Source organism: Pseudophryne corroboree, chromosome 4, assembly GCF_028390025.1.
Source record: "Pseudophryne corroboree isolate aPseCor3 chromosome 4, aPseCor3.hap2, whole genome shotgun sequence".
Classification (NCBI taxonomy): domain Eukaryota; kingdom Metazoa; phylum Chordata; class Amphibia; order Anura; family Myobatrachidae; genus Pseudophryne; species Pseudophryne corroboree.
The window spans coordinates 519099955-519119696 of NC_086447.1; the positions used below are offsets into that span (position 1 = coordinate 519099955).

The following is a 19742-nucleotide window of genomic DNA, read 5'->3' on the forward strand; positions in this document are numbered from 1 at the left end:
CTGCCAAGGCCTCAGTTATCCGCTTTGCAGCAGGATGACTGCTGTGATATTTCATCTTCCTCGCAAAGGACTGTTGGACAGTCAATTGCTTACTGGAAGTAGTACAAGTGGTCTTCCGACTTCCCCTCTGGGATGACGATCGACTCCCAGCAGCAACAACAGCAGCGCCAGCAGCAGTAGGCGTTACACTCAAGGATGCATCGGAGGAATCCCAGGCAGGAAAGGACTCGTCAGACTTGCCAGTGACATGGCCTGCAGGACTATTGGCTTTCCTGGGTAAGGAGGAAATTGACACTGAGGGAGTTGGTGGTGTGGTTTGCAGGAGCTTGGTTACAAGAGGAAGGGATTTAGTGGTCAGTGGACTGCTTCCGCTGTCACCCAAAGTTTTTGAACTTGTCACTGACTTATTATGAATGCGCTGCAGGTGACGTATAAGGGAGGATGTTCCGAGGTGGTTAACGTCCTTACCCCTACTTATTACAGCTTGACAAAGGCAACACACGGCTTGACACCTGTTGTCCGCATTTCTGTTGAAATAATTCCACACCGAAGAGCTGATTTTTTTTGTATTTTGACCAGGCATGTCAATGGCCATATTCGTCCCACGGACAACAGGTGTCTCCCCGGGTGCCTGACTTAAACAAACCACCTCACCATCAGAATCCTCCTTGTCAATTTCCTCCCCAGCGCAAGCAACACCCATATCCTCATCCTGGTGTACTTCAACAGTGACATCTTCAATTTGACTATCAGGAACTGCACTGCGGGTGCTCCTTCCAGCACTTGCAGGGGGCGTGCAAATGGTGGAAGGTGCAAGCTCTTCCCGTCCAGTGTTGGGAAGGTCAGGCATCGCAACCGACACAATTGGACTCTCCTTGGGGATTTGTGATTTCGAAGAACGCACAGTTCTTTGCTGTGCTTTTGCCAGCTTAAGTCTTTTCTTTTTTCTAGCGAGAGGATGAGTGCTTCCATCCTCATGTGAAGCTGAACCACTAGCCATGAACATAGGCCAGGGCCTCAGCCGTTCCTTGCCACTCCGTGTCGTAAATGGCATATTGGCAAGTTTACGCTTCTCCTCAGACGCTTTTAATTTTGATTTTTGGGTAATTTTTTTACTGATCTTTTGTGTTTTGGATTTTACATGCTCTGTACTATGACATTGGGCATCGGCCTTGGCAGACGACATTGATGGCATTTCATCGTCTCGGCCATGACTAGTGGCAGCAGCTTCAGCACGAGGTGGAAGTGGATCTTGATCTTTCCCTATTTTTTTAACCTCCACATTTTTGTTCTCCATATTTTAATGCGCACAACTAAAAGGCACCACAGGTATACAATGTAGATGGATGGATAGTATACTTTATGTATGACGACGAGTGACTGAAGACACAGAGGTAGGTACAGCAGTGGCCTACCGTACTACTATATACAGTATAATGGACCTGGTGGACACTGTCAGCAGACTGCGCTTATAGTATAAAGAAAAAAAGACACCACAGGTATACAATGTAGATGGATGGATAGTATACTTTAAGTATGACGACGAGTGACTGAAGACACAGAGGTAGGTACAGCAGTGGCCTACCGTACCGCTATATACAGTTTAATGGACCTGGTGGACACTGTCAGCAGACTGCGTTTATAGTATAAAGAAAAAAAGACACCACAGGTATACAATGTAGATGGATGGATAGTATACTTTATGTATGACGACGAGTGACTGAAGACACAGAGGTAGGTACAGCAGTGGCCTACCGTACTACTATATACAGTATAATGGACCTGGTGGACACTGTCAGCAGACTGCGTTTATAGTATAAAGAAAAAAAGACACCACAGGTATACAATGTAGATGGATGGATAGTATACTTTATGTATGACGACGAGTGACTGAAGACACAGAGGTAGGTACAGCAGTGGCCTACCGTACCGCTATATACAGTTTAATGGACCTGGTGGACACTGTCAGCAGACTGCGTTTATAGTATAAAGAAAAAAAGACACCACAGGTATACAATGTAGATGGATGGATAGTATACTTTATGTATGACGACGAGTGACTGAAGACACAGAGGTAGGTACAGCAGTGGCCTACCGTACTGCTATATACAGTATAATGGACCTGGTGGACACTGTCAGCAGACTGCGTTTATACTTATAGTATAAAGAAAAAAAGACACCACAGGAGTGTTTTTCAGGCAGACAAACGTATACTGGTGGTCACTGTCAGCAAAACTGTGCACTGTACTCCTGCTATAGCTGCTCCCCAGTCTTCCCCACAATTAAGCAGTGTGAGCACTCAGCACAGTCAGATATATCATGCAGCACACTGAGGCTGAGCACAGATATGGTATGGAGCGTTTTTTTCAGGCAGAGAACGGATAAAAAAAACTAGCAAAACTCTGCACTGTACTCCTCCTAACAGCTGCTCCCCAATCCTCCCCACAATAAGCTAAGCAGTAGCAATCAGATCAACTAACTATAACTATATAAACGGAGAGGACGCCAGCCACGTCCTCTCCCTATCAATCTCAATGCACGCGTGAAAATGGCGGCGACGCGCGGCTGCTTATATAGAATCCGAATCTCGCGAGAATCCGACAGCGGGATGATGACGTTCGGGCGCGCTCGGGTTAGCCGAGCCATACGGGAGAATCCGAGTATGGCTCGGACCCGTGTAAAAAGGGTAAAGTTCGGGGGGGTTCGGTTTCTCGGAAACCGAACCCGCTCATCACTAATAAAATGTGCTGCGCACGCCTATGTTTGTAGGGTTGAGGTTCCCTACCTCAACTTACTTTTACTTCACAAGTTGTACAGATGGCTTGACAAATGTTGTCAGGATTTGGGTAAAAATACTTCCACACAAAAGAGGTGGCTATTTTTGGTCTTTTACCCAGGCATGACATTGACCTTCTTTTTATCACAGGCAAGAACTGCTGCCACTGGTGGCTAACTTGCATTGTCACAAACATCCTCCTCATCCACATTATCGTCAGATACACAAATATTCCCCTCATCCTGTTGCACTTCCACACTAGCATCCAAAATTTCTATGTCACGATATTTACTTGTGCTGCTCATCCCCACATTTCTACAGGGTGCATTAATGGTGGAAGGGGCCTTCTCTACGAGTACTATGGGCCTAATTCAGACCTGATCGCAGCAGTAAATTTGTTAGCAGTTGGGCAAAACCATGTGCACCGCAGGGGGGGGGCAGATATAACATGCGCAGAGAGAGTTAGATTTGGGTGGGGTGTGTTCAAACTGAAATCTTAATTGCAGTGTAAAAATAAAGCAGCTAGTATTTACCCTGCACAGAAACAAAATAACCCACCCAAATCTAACTCTCTCTCTACAAATGTTATATCTGCCCCCCCCCCCCCCTGCAGTGCACATGGTGTTGCCCAACTGCTAACAAATTTGCTGCTGCAATCAACTCTGAATTACCCCCTATGTCAGAAATGTCAGACTCACACATACAGTAGGTAACGTAAATAAGCCTAGACTCTCCTCAGGGATTTGTGAACACACAGTTTTTTTCTTCAGCCTGTGGGGGTCATTCTGAGTTGATCGCACATTGCAACTTTTTGCAGGCCGTGCGATCAGATAGACGCTGCCTATGGGGGAGTGTATTGTAGCTTAGCAAGTGTGCGATCGCATGTGCAGGGGAACGGGGCAAAAAAGTTTAGTGTAGTTTCTGAGCAGCTCTGCACTTACTCAGCCACAGTGCTCTCTTCAGCCTGTCAGGTCCCAGAATTGACGTCATACACCCGCCCTGCAAACGCCTCGACACACCTGAGAAACTCTCACCACTCCCAGAAACCGGTCAGTTGACACCCAGATCCGCCTCCCTGCTGTCAATCTTCTTGCGGGCTCCGCTGCAATAGCTTCCATCGCTGCTCTTGTCGCTGCCTAGCGCCGGGCGTCGCCGGGCAATGACGCACCTGTGCATTGAGGCCCGCGCGTATGCGCAGTTGTGACCCGTTCGCACGGCTGCGAAAAATTTGCAGCATGCGAATGGGTCAGAATGACCCACTTAGTGTTCTTTTTTTTTGGGGGGGGGGGGCACTAATTTTCCTGATTTAAAGGTGACACCTCTAATAGTGAGAAGGTGTTGCATTATCATCATTATAAGGTTACAGAAGAAGATGCCTGTGTTTGGCCCCAGCTTCCGCAATAGGCATTCCTCTAGGGCAGTGGTTCTCAAACTTGATCCTCAGGACCCAACACAGTTCACATTTTTCAGGTAACCTAGCAGGTGCACAGGTGTTTTCATTATTCACTGACATTTTAAAAGATCCACAGATGGACGAAGGCCATGGCCTGAGCCTTTCCTCGCCACTGCGTGTAGTGTATGGCATGTTGACGATTAAATGTTTTCCAGCACTAAATGTTCATTTTATCATTAGAGATGATGTGTTCTTTAAAATTATAAAACATTTACATTTCTGGTGCCCTTTCTTAAACTGTGTTCCCTTGACCACCTTTAGTAGATATCCACAGACAAGTAGAATGGCGCTTAGTCACGTCCCAAAAGTTCACTGGTAACAGTCCATGCCAATCCTGTAGGAAAGTATCAGTCATAGACCTTTCAATTCCTCCTGAGATGGCCTTGTCTGGTATAAAGTCCCAATAGTCCAATTTCTTTATGCTGTTTACAACTGCTGCATGTTAGCTGGAGTGGTGGGTCTTGAATGATCCGGGATGGGGTCGAAGGCAACAGACATATATATTTGCAATTGTGCTTGGAATATGCTATCATAAGATGCCCTAATAACTATGCCAATTGTTGCATGTGGTGTTATTATACACTCGGTGGCTACTAATAAATACTACTTTTTACTGAAAGTTGGATATTTTATATATATTCCTACACATTATAATAATTTAACTATTAACTGTACAAAGTATATATTTAGTATATACAACTGGGATACATTAAAAGGTCGGACTCATGAAGAGCTATGGCATTGAGGGACAGGGAATATAGGGTTAGACATAAATAGCTCTGTGCCAATGCAAGGTTGTAAAAACTTGTGCCATTACTTTGCCAGCTACGTATCAGCTGTTGACTTGTAAGAACACTACAAAGGTCCCTCCCACAGTAGCCGGTCATTACAAGAATGTCTGTTTCATTAGCATACATGAGGCTTCCCTCTGAATTAATGAGATAAATCACTCACCAGCTCCCCTTAAAGATCCAGGTTTAGATGTAATAGTCTTGCAGAACAGTCTCTTGCAATTCTCTAGCCAACTTACTGTTGACTCTGTATTTCCAGAGGAAAGAAACTTCAAGAGTTCGTGGTCTATGAAAATAAAAGTCCACTGGTTGTAAGTACATAATTTTGGATTACTTCTCTTACCTACACAGTAATTCTACAACAGATAATTTTCCCAGTTAGGTTAGTGCTCAAATTTAGTTGGCATGAACGGTACAATCAAATAGTGTGCATTAATAATCCCCAGAATCATCATAGAGCTATAATGTACAAGTGAGATGTACTGTATACAATTCCTAAACATCCCAGGTTAAAACTTATTCCTCCAGTATAAAATAATACTTTGTTGAAGTTTATACTCCTCAAAGTAAAAATTGCATATTCATTTCTAATAGGCCCTACACACTGGCCGATTTTCTGAAAGATATGAACGATCTCGTTCATAAATGAACGAGAACTCGTTCATATCTTTCAGTGTGGAGACTCCAGCGATGAACGATGCGCGTCCCCGCGCTCGTTCATCGCTGGTCTCCCGTCGGCTGTGCATGCAGGCCAATATGGACGATCTCGTCCATATTTGCCTGCACTTCAATGCAGCCGCGTGACGGGGGGAGTGAAGAAACTTCACTCCCCCCGTCACTGCCCCCCCCCCGCCGCCGGGTTGCTTGTCGGCCGTATCGGCCGTCGGGCACCTCGGCGGCGCATCGCGATATGTGTAGGGCCCCTAAGCATTAAATAAAAAGACACAAAAGAATTAACAGACTTGCAAGAAGATAGATTAAGGGATCTATAGGAGAGCCTACTCAAGTGTTATTTGGAGAAAAACAATTTGTATTTAAAATGAAGTTAACATTAGGAGGTAAATACTAAGCTTATTTAAGATTAGAAGACAAAGTAAGCAGAAGAAACAAGCTTCAGAGTATGAAACACATTCATGTTTTATTAATACAGACTGAAAACATATTTTGCTAAAGGATCGATTTACTGTGCTTATTGTACTTTTAGAATAATAACCTCACAGTCTCCATCACTGTTAAACAAAGACAATAGCACCAGCATTTTGATTTCTCTTTCATATTAAAGCTTTCCTATATCAATAGGTCAATTCCTGTACATGTTTCTTTTGGCAATGCAAAATACATAATATGCATTGATCAATGGTTGTATTAAGATTAGTGACGGGATGCCAAATCATTAATATGCTTAAGGAGGATATATAGACTAAGACTGCTACAGCAGATATGCTTCATAGCACTATGCCTGAGTCTTGATTGAGTGCGGGTTATTAGACAGTAATCACTTTTTAATTTCATAAAAATAATTGTGCAGTGTTACAATCTAACTGCTTTAATAGTAAATTGGCAATTAAGATTAATTCTGATAAAGTAGATCATATGCCCTTGGGTATATATGGTCATAACCTTATAATTATTATACCGAGCTGACCGAGGTAAACAGCATAGGTACATAATGGCTGACAGTGGAATAGGATTCAGAAAGAATTATTATGTGGGACTATACAACTTCAGGTAAATATATATTTTTTGTTAACAATTATCTATCATCTGTTTTATTGGCCTTTTTATCTGAATTTTTTTTGAATAATAATAGTTATTATGTCATGTATCAAAAAATAAAAAAAAATCATGCTGTTGTATCAAGTTCTACAACCCTAACAATAATAGCTTTGAATTACATACAATTTAAAATGTTATTTAAATAAACTTGCCATAAACAGCAAACAAAGAGCAAAGTATTTCTCAGACACAACACAACAGCATGCTATTTGAATATTCATGTGTATGTTTTTAACCAATTATGATAAAAGGACTCATGAAAAATGATCAAAACAGCATAACAGACATTTTATAATACTGTATGTGCTCTCTAGACAACTGTTCTAAAGGTGCATACACACGGAGAGATTTTGACTATGAGAGATTTTGACTAACTTTTCCCTTGAACTGGCAGTAGGAGATTTTGACTAACTTTACCAGAGATTTTGTCTAACTATGCAAGAGATTTTGGCTATGGGAGATTTTGGCTATGGGAGATTTTGACTATCTCATTTAAATAAGGGGATGAGTGTCATGTATAGGACGATTTTACAGGGTGGCTGGTATTTAAATAGCTAAAAGTTAAAAAAAAATTTGCGTGGGGTCCCCCCTCCTATGTAAAACCAGCCTCGGGCTCTTTGAGCCAGTCCTGGTTGTTAAAATACAGAGGAAAAAATGAGTAGGGTTCCCCCATATTTAGACAACCAGCACCGGGCTCTGCGTCCGGTCCTGGTTTAAAAAATACGGGGGACAAAAGACATAGGGGTCCCCCGTATTTTTCAAACCAGCACCGGGCTCCACTAGCCAGGGAGATAATGCCACAGCCGGGGGACACATTTATATTGGTCCCTGCGGCCGTGCCATTACCCCCCCAACTAGTCACCCCTGGCCGGGGTACACTGGAGGAGTGAGGACCCCTTAAATCAAGGGGTCCCCCCCTCCAGCCACCCAAGGGCCAGGGGTGAAGCCCGAGGCTGTCCCCCCCATCCGTGGGCGGTGGATGGGAGGCTGATAGCCTTTCAATAGTAATATTGTTCTTTACAGGTGGCCTACAGGTCCCAGCAAGCCTGCCCCAGCATGCTGGCACTTGGAGAACCACAAGTGCCAGCATGCCCGGACATAAAGGGCCCGCTGGCACCTGTAGTCCACCTGTAAAGAAAATATTGAAAAAAAAACCAGACACATTCTTTAAAAAATCCTTTATTAAACTGGGTCTTCACCTGGGGGCGGCGGCCTTTAAGCTCTTTTGCATGGCCGCCGCCTTCCCAGGGCTTCCGGCGTCTTCACCTGGGGGGGCGCCACCTCCCCAGGGCTTCTGGGGTCTTGCTCCGGCGTCTTCACCTGGTGGGCGGCGGCTGCTAAGCTCTTTTGCATAGCCGCCGCCCATCCAGGACTTTCACGGCGTCTTCAGGAGCTCTTCTCCGCTCCTCCTCCGCCGTCGGACTGAAAGCCGCTGCCTCGCGCTGACTTATATAAGTCAGCGGGAGGGGGCGGGGCGATGACGCGGCGAGCCGTGATTGGCTCGCGGCGGCCATCTTGAATTTCAAAAATGACGCTGAGGCGCCATTTTTGAAACTGGTACCGCTCCGCTGCCAAACTCTGCAAGATAAAGGTAAATTTCCCCCGCCCGCACCGCCGCCGCCCGCACCACCGCCTCAACCCGCCGCCGCCCACACCGCCACCGCAACCCGCCGCCGCCACCGCCGCCGCCCACACTGCCACCCGCCGCCGCCCGCACCGCCGCCACCACCCGCCGCCGCCCGCACCACCGCCAACATCGCTATCGCTGGGAAAAATCGCTGGCCTCTAGCGATTTTAACTAACTTTCCCAGCGACATAGCTAAAATTGACTTGCCTGCACTGACTATTTTTCCCAGCGATAGCGACCTGGCGGGGACGCGCAACGCTATCGCTGCCTGTGTACACACGGAGCGATCTGCACTAACTTTCTGAGCGATTTTGACTATATAGTCAAAATCGCTCAGTTATATCGCTCCGTGTGTATGCACCTTAAAGGACGCACCAAAAAATAAACAAATAGTAAATCCTATCTCTCAGAGTTTTGTGACAACAATGTGCATGAACAAAGACTGACGAGAGAGAGCATGAGGACTAGAGAAGTAGAAGACAAAAAGTGGTATTTGTATGCAGAAAACAAAGAAAAGCTATTACCAACACATTCTGGAGCACTTTGCTATAGAAAAGTAAAGAGAAATAGGCGACTTGGTGTGCCCTTTACCTGTAACCTCCCTCTTTATACCCCATTCTATGCATTATTACATAAAGCAGAGAATAAGACTTAGGGGCCTTTTTATCACCATCCGCATCCAATGATGCAGATGTGGTGTGATAAAATTGCCAGAATCTGCACTGTGATAATTGATTACATCGCACATATGCATCAATTATCGCATACAGCATGGGTCTTCAACCTGCGGCCATCCAGCTGCTGTGTAACTACACAATCAGCATGCCCTGCCTTAGTTTTAGCATACCTTAATAGCAAAACTTGGCATGGCATGCTGGGATGTGTAGTTTCACAGCAGCTGGAGGGCCACAGGTTGGAGACCCATGGCATACAGGGACAGAGCTCGTGAGCAAGCTCTGTCCCTGTGATGCCTCTCAGCATCATTGGGGTATTTTTCGGGAAAATTACGCTGATGTCCTGCTGTGCAGGTGCTGCAGACATCGCCACTACCGCCGGGTCGAGCCCCCCGTCGTGACTACACCAGTCCAGGGAGCCGATGATTGCTGCTCCTGCTGGGCTTTCGGGCGCCGCATCCTGTGCGCTACTGTGACCCCGTGCTGCAAAGTGAGCTATTGTCTTGCAGTGTCACTTTACTGCACCATGGGTCACAGTGCAGCACATGGAGGGCCCGGCAGCCCGCACCGAAGCGCCGATCACCGGCTCCCTGAACTGGTAAGTATGTATTGGGTTTTTTTTTTTACTTTTTTTCTTTTTACAAGTGATCAGCCTGTTTGTCCATCGGATACACAGAGCTGATCACACTGGCTGGTACCCGCACAGCTCTCTCTGCCAGGGGGCAGAGAAAGCTGTGCAAAAGTAGGGATCTCGCAGTGCTGCCCTGTGATTTTGCCAGCCTGAGCTGGTGTAATTATAACAGGGCACACTGCTGTATTTTTTTATTTTTTATTTTAAACTATATTCAGCCACATCGCATTTCCCATTGTAAGTATGCGATGTGGCTTACTACAAAAATAAAAATAAATAAAAAATTAAAGGATTTGGAGCAGTTTTTTTTTAAGAAAACTGCTCCAAAAGCTTTTAATACATTTCAGTGATACTAAAACAAAGGCAAACGCAGGGGGGGTTTTCCGGTTGCCTGGAAACCCCCCTCTCTAGTCCACACCATGATCACTATAATACAATTTTGCTAGAGCTGCATGTTTTAAAGATCTCCTCAGTATTAAAAATAAAATAATTAGCAACACTGGATCTTTTTAAATGTGTCTGCCAGTAATTAATACACGTGTGTGAACCAACTAGGAGATCTGTAAAACATGCACTGTTAGGGGTGCTCTGCTGTAGACCATCTATAGGGTTAATTATTAATACTGTTATGTGTACATATTTGTCGAGGGCAGTTTCTAAGTTATTCTGGCGCTACACAAGCCGCGCTCCAATGCAATTGGATTGGTGCCCGCATCTGATATAAAGCATTCCACTCAGGCAGGATATCCCTACTGTCACATTTAATGGCTTAATGTGTTTGCTAACCCTGTATATGTTGGAATTATGACCTAAAGTACATTGCACTTTGTATGATTCATGCTATCGATGTTTCATGATAATTATGCCCTCTTCATGGACTGGCCACATGTACTCTAAAATCAAGCAGCTGGAACCCCCCGTCTAGAAATCCTGCATTTGCCACTGTAAAATAATGTGTAATGGGTGTGAAAACACCCTTTTTCACATTTTTTTTTTGTTAAAATAATGTTAATAAATAGGCCTCTTAAGGTGGTGTGCACAGCTGGCTTCCGCATCATGTGACCTAATTTGCACAACACAGGGAGACAATTTAATAGAACAAAGAGGGAGAGTAATGCACCTTATGGCCTCTCTTTTTTTTCCTGACAAGGTAAGTGGGGGGTCTGAGAGGCATACTGTATAGAGGCATTTTTTGTAAGTCAGGGAATTTATGAGCCAGTACAAGAGAGCGGTTGTGAGTGCTATATGGGAGTATTCAGAAATGAAAAAAAGTTTAGGTACAGAGGTCCTTATTAATGTTATTATTAGGGATGTGCACCGGCCCAAATAATGGGTTATGGGTTTTGGGTTTGGGATCTGTATCTCTTTCATGTTTTGAATCTGTATTGGTTTTACCAAAACCACCCTTGCGGGTTTTGGTTTATGATCTGTATTTTTTTTTTAACAAAAATCATAAAAACAGCTAAAATCACAACATTTTAGCCTGTTTTTGTTCCGACAGCATTATTACCCTCAATAACATTTATTTCCAGTCAGTTCCTCTCTATTCTGACCATTTCACAGCTCTCAATAATCATTTCAGTTTAAGCCAAAATATTGCACCAAGCTAGCTGGCTGACTAAGCTCCTTTGAGAGAAACGTGTTGGGTGACTTGCTGCTGCAATACATATTTGCTGTTGATCTCCTCTGGGACACTGCTATACAAGGTGAAATACAGGTGCGGCTTTACATTCACAGCCATGGACGGCTGCTTGATTCAGACATTCAAGTCACTTGGAGACTATACAGCAAGCCCCGGAGCCCCTTTTGTGTCCGCTATAGGAGAAAATGCAATCGATGGCAACTGCGGGCAGATCCTTTTCTCACTACACTTCATAGAGAAAAGGGGGAGTGCCGCTTGAAGCAGCTCTCAGTAAGCTTATTGGAAGTGGTACCTATCCACTTATTAATGACATTATATTTATAACTGTGACACATTGATTGCAAATTACATTTAACTCACCCCGTTCTCGAAAGTGGGGAGAAGAAAAAGTGCTTGTGTATTCATATTTTTTAAATACTGGTTAATCAGAGAATATTCGCCCCTTTAAGTTAAACTAACCCAGGTGTGCACCTACATACATTTTAGTTTACATTTATTGTATGTATTAATAACAAATAAAAATAGGATTTTGGTACCGACCGGTAAATCCTTTTCTCGTAGTCCGAAGAGGATGCTGGGGTCCACATTAGTACCATGGGGTATAGACGGGTCCACCAGGAGCCATTGGCACTTTAAGAGTTTGAGAGTGGGGGCTGGCTCCTCCCTCTATGCCCCTCCTACCAGACTCAGTCTAGAAACTGTGCCCGAGGAGACGGACATCTTTGAGAGGATTATACACAGAATAGTGGTGAGATTTATACTAGCTCACACACACAAGGCACGTCAAGCCAACTAGCTTGAACTACTCAGCAACAGCTGAAACATTACTTACCAAGTAACAAAGCAGTACTCAACTAAAACGAAGTTGTACTGAACCATATAACAATTGCAGGAAAACAAAGAGCTGGGCGGGCGCCCAGGATCCTCTACTGACTATGAGAAAAGGATTTACCGGTAGGTACCAAAATCCTATTTTCTCTTACGTCCTAGAGGATGTTGGGGTCCACATTAGTACCATGAGGATGTACCAAAGCTCCCAGAATGGGAGGGAGAGTGTGGAGGCTCCTGCAGAACTGATTGACTGAATTTCAGATCATCAGAGGCCAAAGTATTGAATTTGTAAAACTTTGCAAACGTGTTTGACCCAGACCAAGTTGCAGCTCGGCTAAGTTGCACTGCTGAGACACCCCGGGCAGCCACCCAGGAAGACCCCACCTTACGAGCAGAGTGGGCCTTAGCAGATTTTGGACACGGCAGTCCTGCCGTACAATAAGCGTGCTGGATAGTGAACCTAATCCAGTGAGAAATAGTCTGCTTAGAAGCAAGACACCCAATTTTCTTGGGATCATCTAGGACAAACAGAGTCCGACTTCCTGTGACGAGAAGTTCTCTTCACATATATCTTCAGAGCCCTTATGACATCCAAGGCCTTTGAAATAATCGAGGAGTCAGTAGCCACTGGCACCACAATAGGTTGGTTGATATGAAATGCCAACACAACCTTCGGAAGAAACTGCTGACTAGTCCGGAGCTCAGCTCTATCTTCATGGAAGATCAAGAAAGGGCATTTACAGGATAAAGCCCCCAGCTCAGACACACGTCTAGCAGAAGCTAAGGCCAACAAAGTGACCGCCATCCATGTAAGAAATTTGACCTCTACCTCCTGAAGAGGTTCAAACCAGTCCGACTGGAGGAACTGCAACACCACCTTAAAGTCCCAAGGCGCTGTAGGCGGTACAAAGGGAGGTTGGATATGCAGAACTCCCTTCAAAAAGGTCTGAACCTCAGGAAGGGCAGCCAATTGTTTCTGAAAGAAAATGGATAGGGCTGAAATCTGGACCTTCACAGATCCCAACCTCAGACCCATATCCACTCCTGCTTGCAGGAAGAGGAGGAAACGTCCCAGTTGAAACTCCACCGTAGGAAACTTTTTGGGCTCACACCAAGAGACATATTTCTTCCAAATACGATGGTAATGTTTAGACATTACCCCTTTCCTAGCCTGTATGAGGGTTGGAATAACCTTCTTCGGAATGCCCTTCCGAGCAAGAATCAGGAGCTCAACTTCCATGCCGTCAAACGTAGCCGCGGTAAGTCTTGATAGGCAAACGGCCCCTGCTGTAACAGTTCCTCCCGAAGAGGAAGAGGCCTCGGCTCTTCTTGCAGTAGATCCGCGTACCAAGCCCTTCTTGGCCAGTCTGGGGCAATAAGGATTGCTTGAAAACTTGCTCTCCATATGAGCTTTAAGATTCTTGGTATGAGTGGGAGTGGTGGAAACACGTACACTGACTGGAACACCCACGGAGACACCACGGCGTCCACTGCCACTGCCTGTGGATCCCTCGTACTGGAACAATAACGCTGAAGCTTCTTGTTGAGACGCGAGGCCATCATGTCTATTTGGGGTAAACCCCAAAGATCCGTTATTTCCTCGAACACCTCCAGATGGAGGCCCCACTCTCCTGGCTGGAGATCGTGTCTGCTGAGGAAGTCTAATTCCCAGTTGTCTTCTCCCGGAATGAAGATGGCTGACAGCGATAACGCGTGTTTTTCTGTCCAGAGGAGTATTCTTGTCACCTCTGCCATTGCCGCTCTGCTCTTCGTTCCGCCCTGGCGGTTTATGTAAGCCACTGTTGTTACGTTGTACGACTGCACTTGGATGGCCCGATTTCTTAGAAGAGGGGCCCCGCCTGAAGAAGACAGTTGTAGACGTGTCTTAGTTCCAGAATGTTTATGGGCAGGCCGGCTTCCAGGCTTGACCACCGTCCTTGGAAGGTCACTCCTTGAATGACTGCTCCCCAGACCCTGAGGCTCTCATCCGTCGTTAGAAGGACCCAGTCCTGAATCCCGAACCTGCGGCCCTCCAGGAGGTGAGGCAATTGGAGCCACCAGAGGATTGAAATCCTCGCCTTTGGCGACAGACAAATTTTCTGGTGCATGTGGAGATGAGAACCCGACCACTTGTCCAGGAGATCTAGTTGGAAGGTCCGAGCGTGGAACCTCCCGTACTGGAGAGCCTCGTAAGAGGCCACCCTCTTTCCCAATAGGCGAATGCATTGATGAACCGACACCCGGGGTGGCTTCAGGACATCCCAGACCATGGCTTGTACCACCAACGCCTTTTCCTGTGGAAGAAACACCCGCTGCACTTCCGTATCCAGGATCATTCCCAGAAATGGCAATCTCTGGGTTGGTTCCAAATGTGACTTTGGAAAGTTCAGTATCCAACCATGACTCTGAAGCAGTCGTGTCGTGAGAACAATGGACTGCAGTAGCTTCTCCTTGGACGATGCCTTTATCAGCAGATTGTCCAGATATGGAATGATGTTCACACCCTGCTTGCGGAGGAGCATCATCATTTCCGCCATCACCTTGGTAAACACCATCGGTGCTGTGGAGAGGCCGAATGGCAGGGCCTGGAACTGAAAATGACAGTCCAGCAATGCGAAGCGGAGATAAGCCTGATGTGGCAGCCAGATAGGAATGTGGAGGTACGCATCCTTGATATCCAGTGATACCAGGAATTCCCCTTCTTCCAGACCTGATATCACCGCCCTGAGGGACTCCATCTTGAACTTGAACTCCTTTAGAAAAGGGTTCAATGATTTTAAGTTCAGAATGGGCCTGACCGAACCATCCGGTTTCGCTAACACAAAAAGGTTAGAATAGTAACCTTTGTTCAGCATGTGAGGTGGTACTGGCACAATGACCTGTGCCTCTACCAGCTTTTGGACAGCGTCTTGAAGTACTGTGCTGTCCTCCAACAGAGTTGGCAACCCCCGACTTGAAAAAGCAATGAGACTTTGAAATTACAGGCTGGATCCCTGAGACACAATATCTACTACCCAGGGATCCAGGCCGGACGAAACCCAGACATGACTGAAATGTCTGAGTCTCGCTCCCACTGGCCCCACCTCCGGGGCGTGCAGCCCACCGTCATGTGGAGGACTTTGGGGTACCTGAAGCAGGCTTTTGTTCCTGGGAACCTGCAGCGGCAGGTTTCTTGGACTTAACCCGACCTCCCCTAAAGAAGGTATTGGATGTTCTGGCCTTTCTGGGCTTGTTAGGCCGAAAGGACTGCGGTGCAGCTGAGGAGAAAGATTTCTTCGGAGCAGGTGCTGCTGAGGGAAGAACCGGAGACTTACCCGCTGTAGCGGTGGATATCCACGCGTCTAGAGCTTCCCCAAAGAGAGCCTGCCTGACCTGTATAGGGTAGCGACACCACACTTCTTCTGGATTCCGCATCGGCCGACCACTGGCGCAGCCATAGTCCCCGACGAGCTGAAACAGACATGGAAGAAATGCCCGCAGCCATGGAACCCAGGTCTTTCATGGATTCTACCATAAAACCTGCAGAATCATGTATGTTGCGTAAATATAATGCAGCAGCATCCCTATTCATCGTATCCGAATCCTCAAGCAAGGTAGCCGACCACTTTACTATTGCTTTTGCAATCCATGCACTAGCCATAGTGGGACGTAATATGGCCCCAGAAGCAGTATACATTGATTTAAGCGTGTTATCAATCTTTCTATCTGCCGGCTCCTTTAAGGTGGTAGACACCGGAACAGGCAAAACCACCTTTTTTGAGAGTCTGGACACAGATGCGTCAACAATCGGAGGGTTTTCCCACTTTTTCCTATCCTCCTCAGGGAAAGGAAAAGCCACCTGAACCCTTTTAGGGATCTGGAACTTCTTTTCAGGGTTTTCCCATACTTTTTCAAATATAGCATTCAACTCCTTTGACGCAGGGAAAGTTAGCGAGGCTTTTTTATTTTTAGTGAAAAAAGCCTCTTCAACCTGCTCAGGTGTGGCATCATTAACATTTAACACATCCCTGATAGCCTCTATCAATAATTGCACCCCCCTTGCAAGAGATGCGGACCCCCGCAACACATCCCCATCACAGTCTGTAGTGTGAGAATCGGTATCCGTGTCGTCTTGTGTGACATGTACAAGCGAACGTTTGTGGGGGTATATAGCGGGGTGTCCTGGGGTACCAGACATATGCCATACAGCCATAGAGCTCTGTAATACCTGGGTTGCAGATTCATTACTAACAACCCTGTCAGAAATCTGAGAAATCCAAGTTTTGATAGAGGAAAACCACTCTGGTTCCCTTGCTGGTATCTGTGCTAAACCAGTGCTAACCTGATTACATGGAATGGGATCATCTTGGGAGGATAAATCCTCTGCAGCATATGACACAGTGTCCCTGGACATAGCTAAAGGAGACCACCAAACACTCCACACACACACAGGTGGGGGCAGACAGTTTCCCCCCTAAGAAAGGCAAGAGAGACACAGAGATCGGAGCCAACCCACAACACAGCGCTTTTAGTAAAAGGCAACCTCTTACCAGCGCAGACTGTGTCCCTTAATAGGAGACACAGTCGTTTTGCAGCCTCCCCTCCCTTCTACAACCCCCTGGTACCCTGTACAGTCAGATGGAGCTGCTGAGGAGGGACCTGATCTTCCATCCAGCGCTGTGCAGGCAGGAAAATGGCGCTGGAACACTGCTGTGTCCGCTCTGAAAAGAAGCTCCGCCCCCTTAATGGCGCGGTCTTCCCGCTCTTCAGATGTTTATACTGGCCTGAGCAAAGTTGCTGGCTGAGATCCACGGACCCCGACAGGCTTGCTGACCAGTGTGGGGGTAAGCGCTGGCCCAGGGCGCCCCTCACAGTGCCGCACTATGTGCCTCTGGTACCTTCCCAGGAGTGCAGTTAATACTGCGCTCCCTCCCCATTGCTGCCATCTTCACTTCTTCAGCTCTGTAAGGGGTTGGCGGCATGCTGCTTGGGCGAGCGGTTCCCCTGTGGCGGAGACTGATCCGACCCCTCAGGAGCTCAGTGTCCAGTCAGCGGAGTCAGTGGCTCAGACCCCGCAGGGCGGACACTGCTCCCCCCCTTAGTCCCACGCTGTAGGCAGGCTGTTGCCAACAGCCTCCTGAAAAAAAAAAAAAACCTCTAAAATAACTTTTACTAGAAAAGCTCAGGAGAGCTCCCCTAGCTGTGACCGACTCCTCCGAGAACATTTTCTAAACTGAGTCTGGTAGGAGGAGCATAGAGGGAGGAGCCAGCTCGCACTAAAACTCTTAAAGTGCCAATGGCTCCTGGTGGACCCGTCTATACCCCATGGTACTAATGTGGACCCCAGCATCCTCTAGGATGATAGAGAAAATGTGTATATTTTATACATTATGAATTGTTTGCAGCTATAGTGGTACAACTTCTATTAACGCAGCTCTATGTTTTACTTTGACTAAGCTAAGCAGCAGCAATGGGCAGCAAACACGTGGCAGCTAACAATTATTTTTAAATGCTGTAATCATCTGTTAAAACTATTTTCAACTTTAACGTAGGACCAAGTTCTTCAGTTACTGAAAGACATTTTTGACCTGGAGAAGGTTCACTAAACATGTTAAAATAATTTTTAACTTCAATGTAGGATTAAGGGCCCAATTCAGACATGATCGCTGCTGCAAATTTGTTAGCAGTTGGGCAAAACCATGTGCACTGCAAGGGGGTCTGGGGGGGGGCTGGCAGATATAACATGTGCAGAGTTAGATTTGGGTGGGGTCAGGGCCGTCTTAACAGCAGTTTAGGCCCCTGGGCACAGCAGTGCACTGGGCCCCCTACCCATCCTCCAGCGGTAGGGGTGGGGGGTGCTATCAGTGGCTGCTTTGATGTCCCGTGGGCGGTAGGGGGTGTTCTATCTTCCGCTCAGCATGTAGGACCTGGAGCAGTAATTTCTGCTAATTACTCCTTTACTGCCCAGATGGGGCTAAACTGCAGAAGGGGACATTGGGCTGAATGAAGAATCCCTGGTACATGACTTCCAGGGTGGTAGGGGTGTTTAATACATAGGGGAGGGTGGATAGTGGAGTGGGCTTAATATTTATCATGTTCCAGTGGGAGGGCAGATTGCTTGACTGCAGATATCTCAAGTTTCTGAAAATATATTTCTTAGCTTTGAATGGGATAAAAAGCTAGAGAGTCCCACCTTTCAGAAGGTTCTGGGGACTTGGGGATCAGAGTTCAGGAGCCAGAGCAATTCACCAACGAAAATCTAAAACTGCATATTAGACGTGTGGAGCTTGAGCAGGGACCAGCTGCTTGAAGGCTGATATCTCTGGTTCTGGGCATAGTAGAGACAAGCTGCCGGTGTCTACCAATAGGGAAGAGTCACAGCTTTTGGTTTAAACTCTAAGTCAGACAGAACCCCAGATATCTGGCTGGGAAGAGCAATTAACAGGCTTAGATGGGGACCACTGCTTTCAAGTCGGACATCTCTGGTTCCCCAGGGCCGATTTAAAAAAATCTGGTACCCCTGGAAAGAAAAAAAGATAACCCACCCAAATCTAACTCTCTCTGCAAATGTTATATCTGCCACACCTGCTGCGCACATGGGCCCTCATTCCGAGTTGTTCGCTCGGTATTTTTCATCGCATCGCAGTGAAAATCCGCTTAGTACGCATGCGCAAAGTTCGCACTGCGACTGCGCCAAGTAACTTTACTATGAAGAAAGTATTTTTACTCACGGCTTTTTCTTCGCTCCGGCGATCGTAATGTGATTGACAGGAAATGGGTGTTACTGGGCGGAAACACGGCGTTTCAGGGGCGTGTGGCTGAAAACGCTACCGTTTCCGGAAAAAACGCAGGAGTGGCCGGAGAAACGGTGGGAGTGCCTGGGCGAACGCTGGGTGTGTTTGTGACGTCAAACAGGAACGACAAGCACTGAACTGATCGCACAGGCAGAGTAAGTCTGAAGCTACTCTGAAACTGCTAAGTAGTTAGTAATCGCAATATTGCGCATACATCGGTCGCAATTTTAAGAAGCTAAGATTCACTCCCAGTAGGCGGCGGCTTAGCGTGTGTAACTCTGCTAAATTCGCCTTGCGACCGATCAACTCGGAATGAGGGCCATGGTTTTGACCAACTGCTAACAAATTTGCTGCTGCGATCAACTCTGAATTACCCCCATGTGCACTGCAGGGAGGGCAGATATAACATGTGCAGAGAGAGTTAGATTTGGGTGGGGTCTGTTCAATCTGCAATCTAAATTGCAATGTAAAAATAAAGCAACCAGTATTTACTCTGCGCAGAAACAAAATAACCCACCCAAATCTAACTCTCTCTGCACATGTTATCTCTGCCTACCCTGCAGTGCACATGGTTTTGCCCAACTGCTAACAAATTTACAGTAGCGATCAGGTCTGAATTAGGCCCTAAGTTATTCAGTTCCTGAAAGACATCTTTGAACCTGGAGAAGGTTCGCTATTTGAGCGAGGAGAGTTTGTCAGGAGATATCGGGGGTCATTCCGAGTTGTTCGCTCGCTAGCAGATTTTAGCAGCATTGCACACGCTAGGCC

At 46.4% G+C, this 19742-nt stretch overlaps 1 protein-coding gene and 1 long non-coding RNA gene across 8 annotated transcripts in view; one reads left to right on the plus strand and one right to left on the minus strand.

Annotated features, from left to right (window-relative positions):
* TBC1D32 (TBC1 domain family member 32) overlaps window positions 1-19742 on the minus strand; it is an 851129-nt gene that overhangs the window by 294151 nt on the left and 537236 nt on the right. For all 7 annotated transcript variants that reach the window (XR_010176059.1, XM_063917235.1, XM_063917238.1 and 4 more), the window contains one exon: window positions 5184-5306. Coding sequence is in view for 6 of the 7 variants with exons in the window: in XM_063917235.1 (XP_063773305.1) it covers window positions 5184-5306 (123 nt within the window). In the remaining variant the exon portion in view is untranslated. The remainder of the gene's footprint in view (window positions 1-5183; window positions 5307-19742) is intronic.
* LOC134909886 (uncharacterized) overlaps window positions 5277-19742 on the plus strand; it is a 47814-nt gene continuing 33348 nt past the window's right edge. Inside the window, exon 1 of the long non-coding RNA XR_010176060.1 lies at window positions 5277-5331. This is a non-coding gene — a long non-coding RNA (uncharacterized LOC134909886). The remainder of the gene's footprint in view (window positions 5332-19742) is intronic.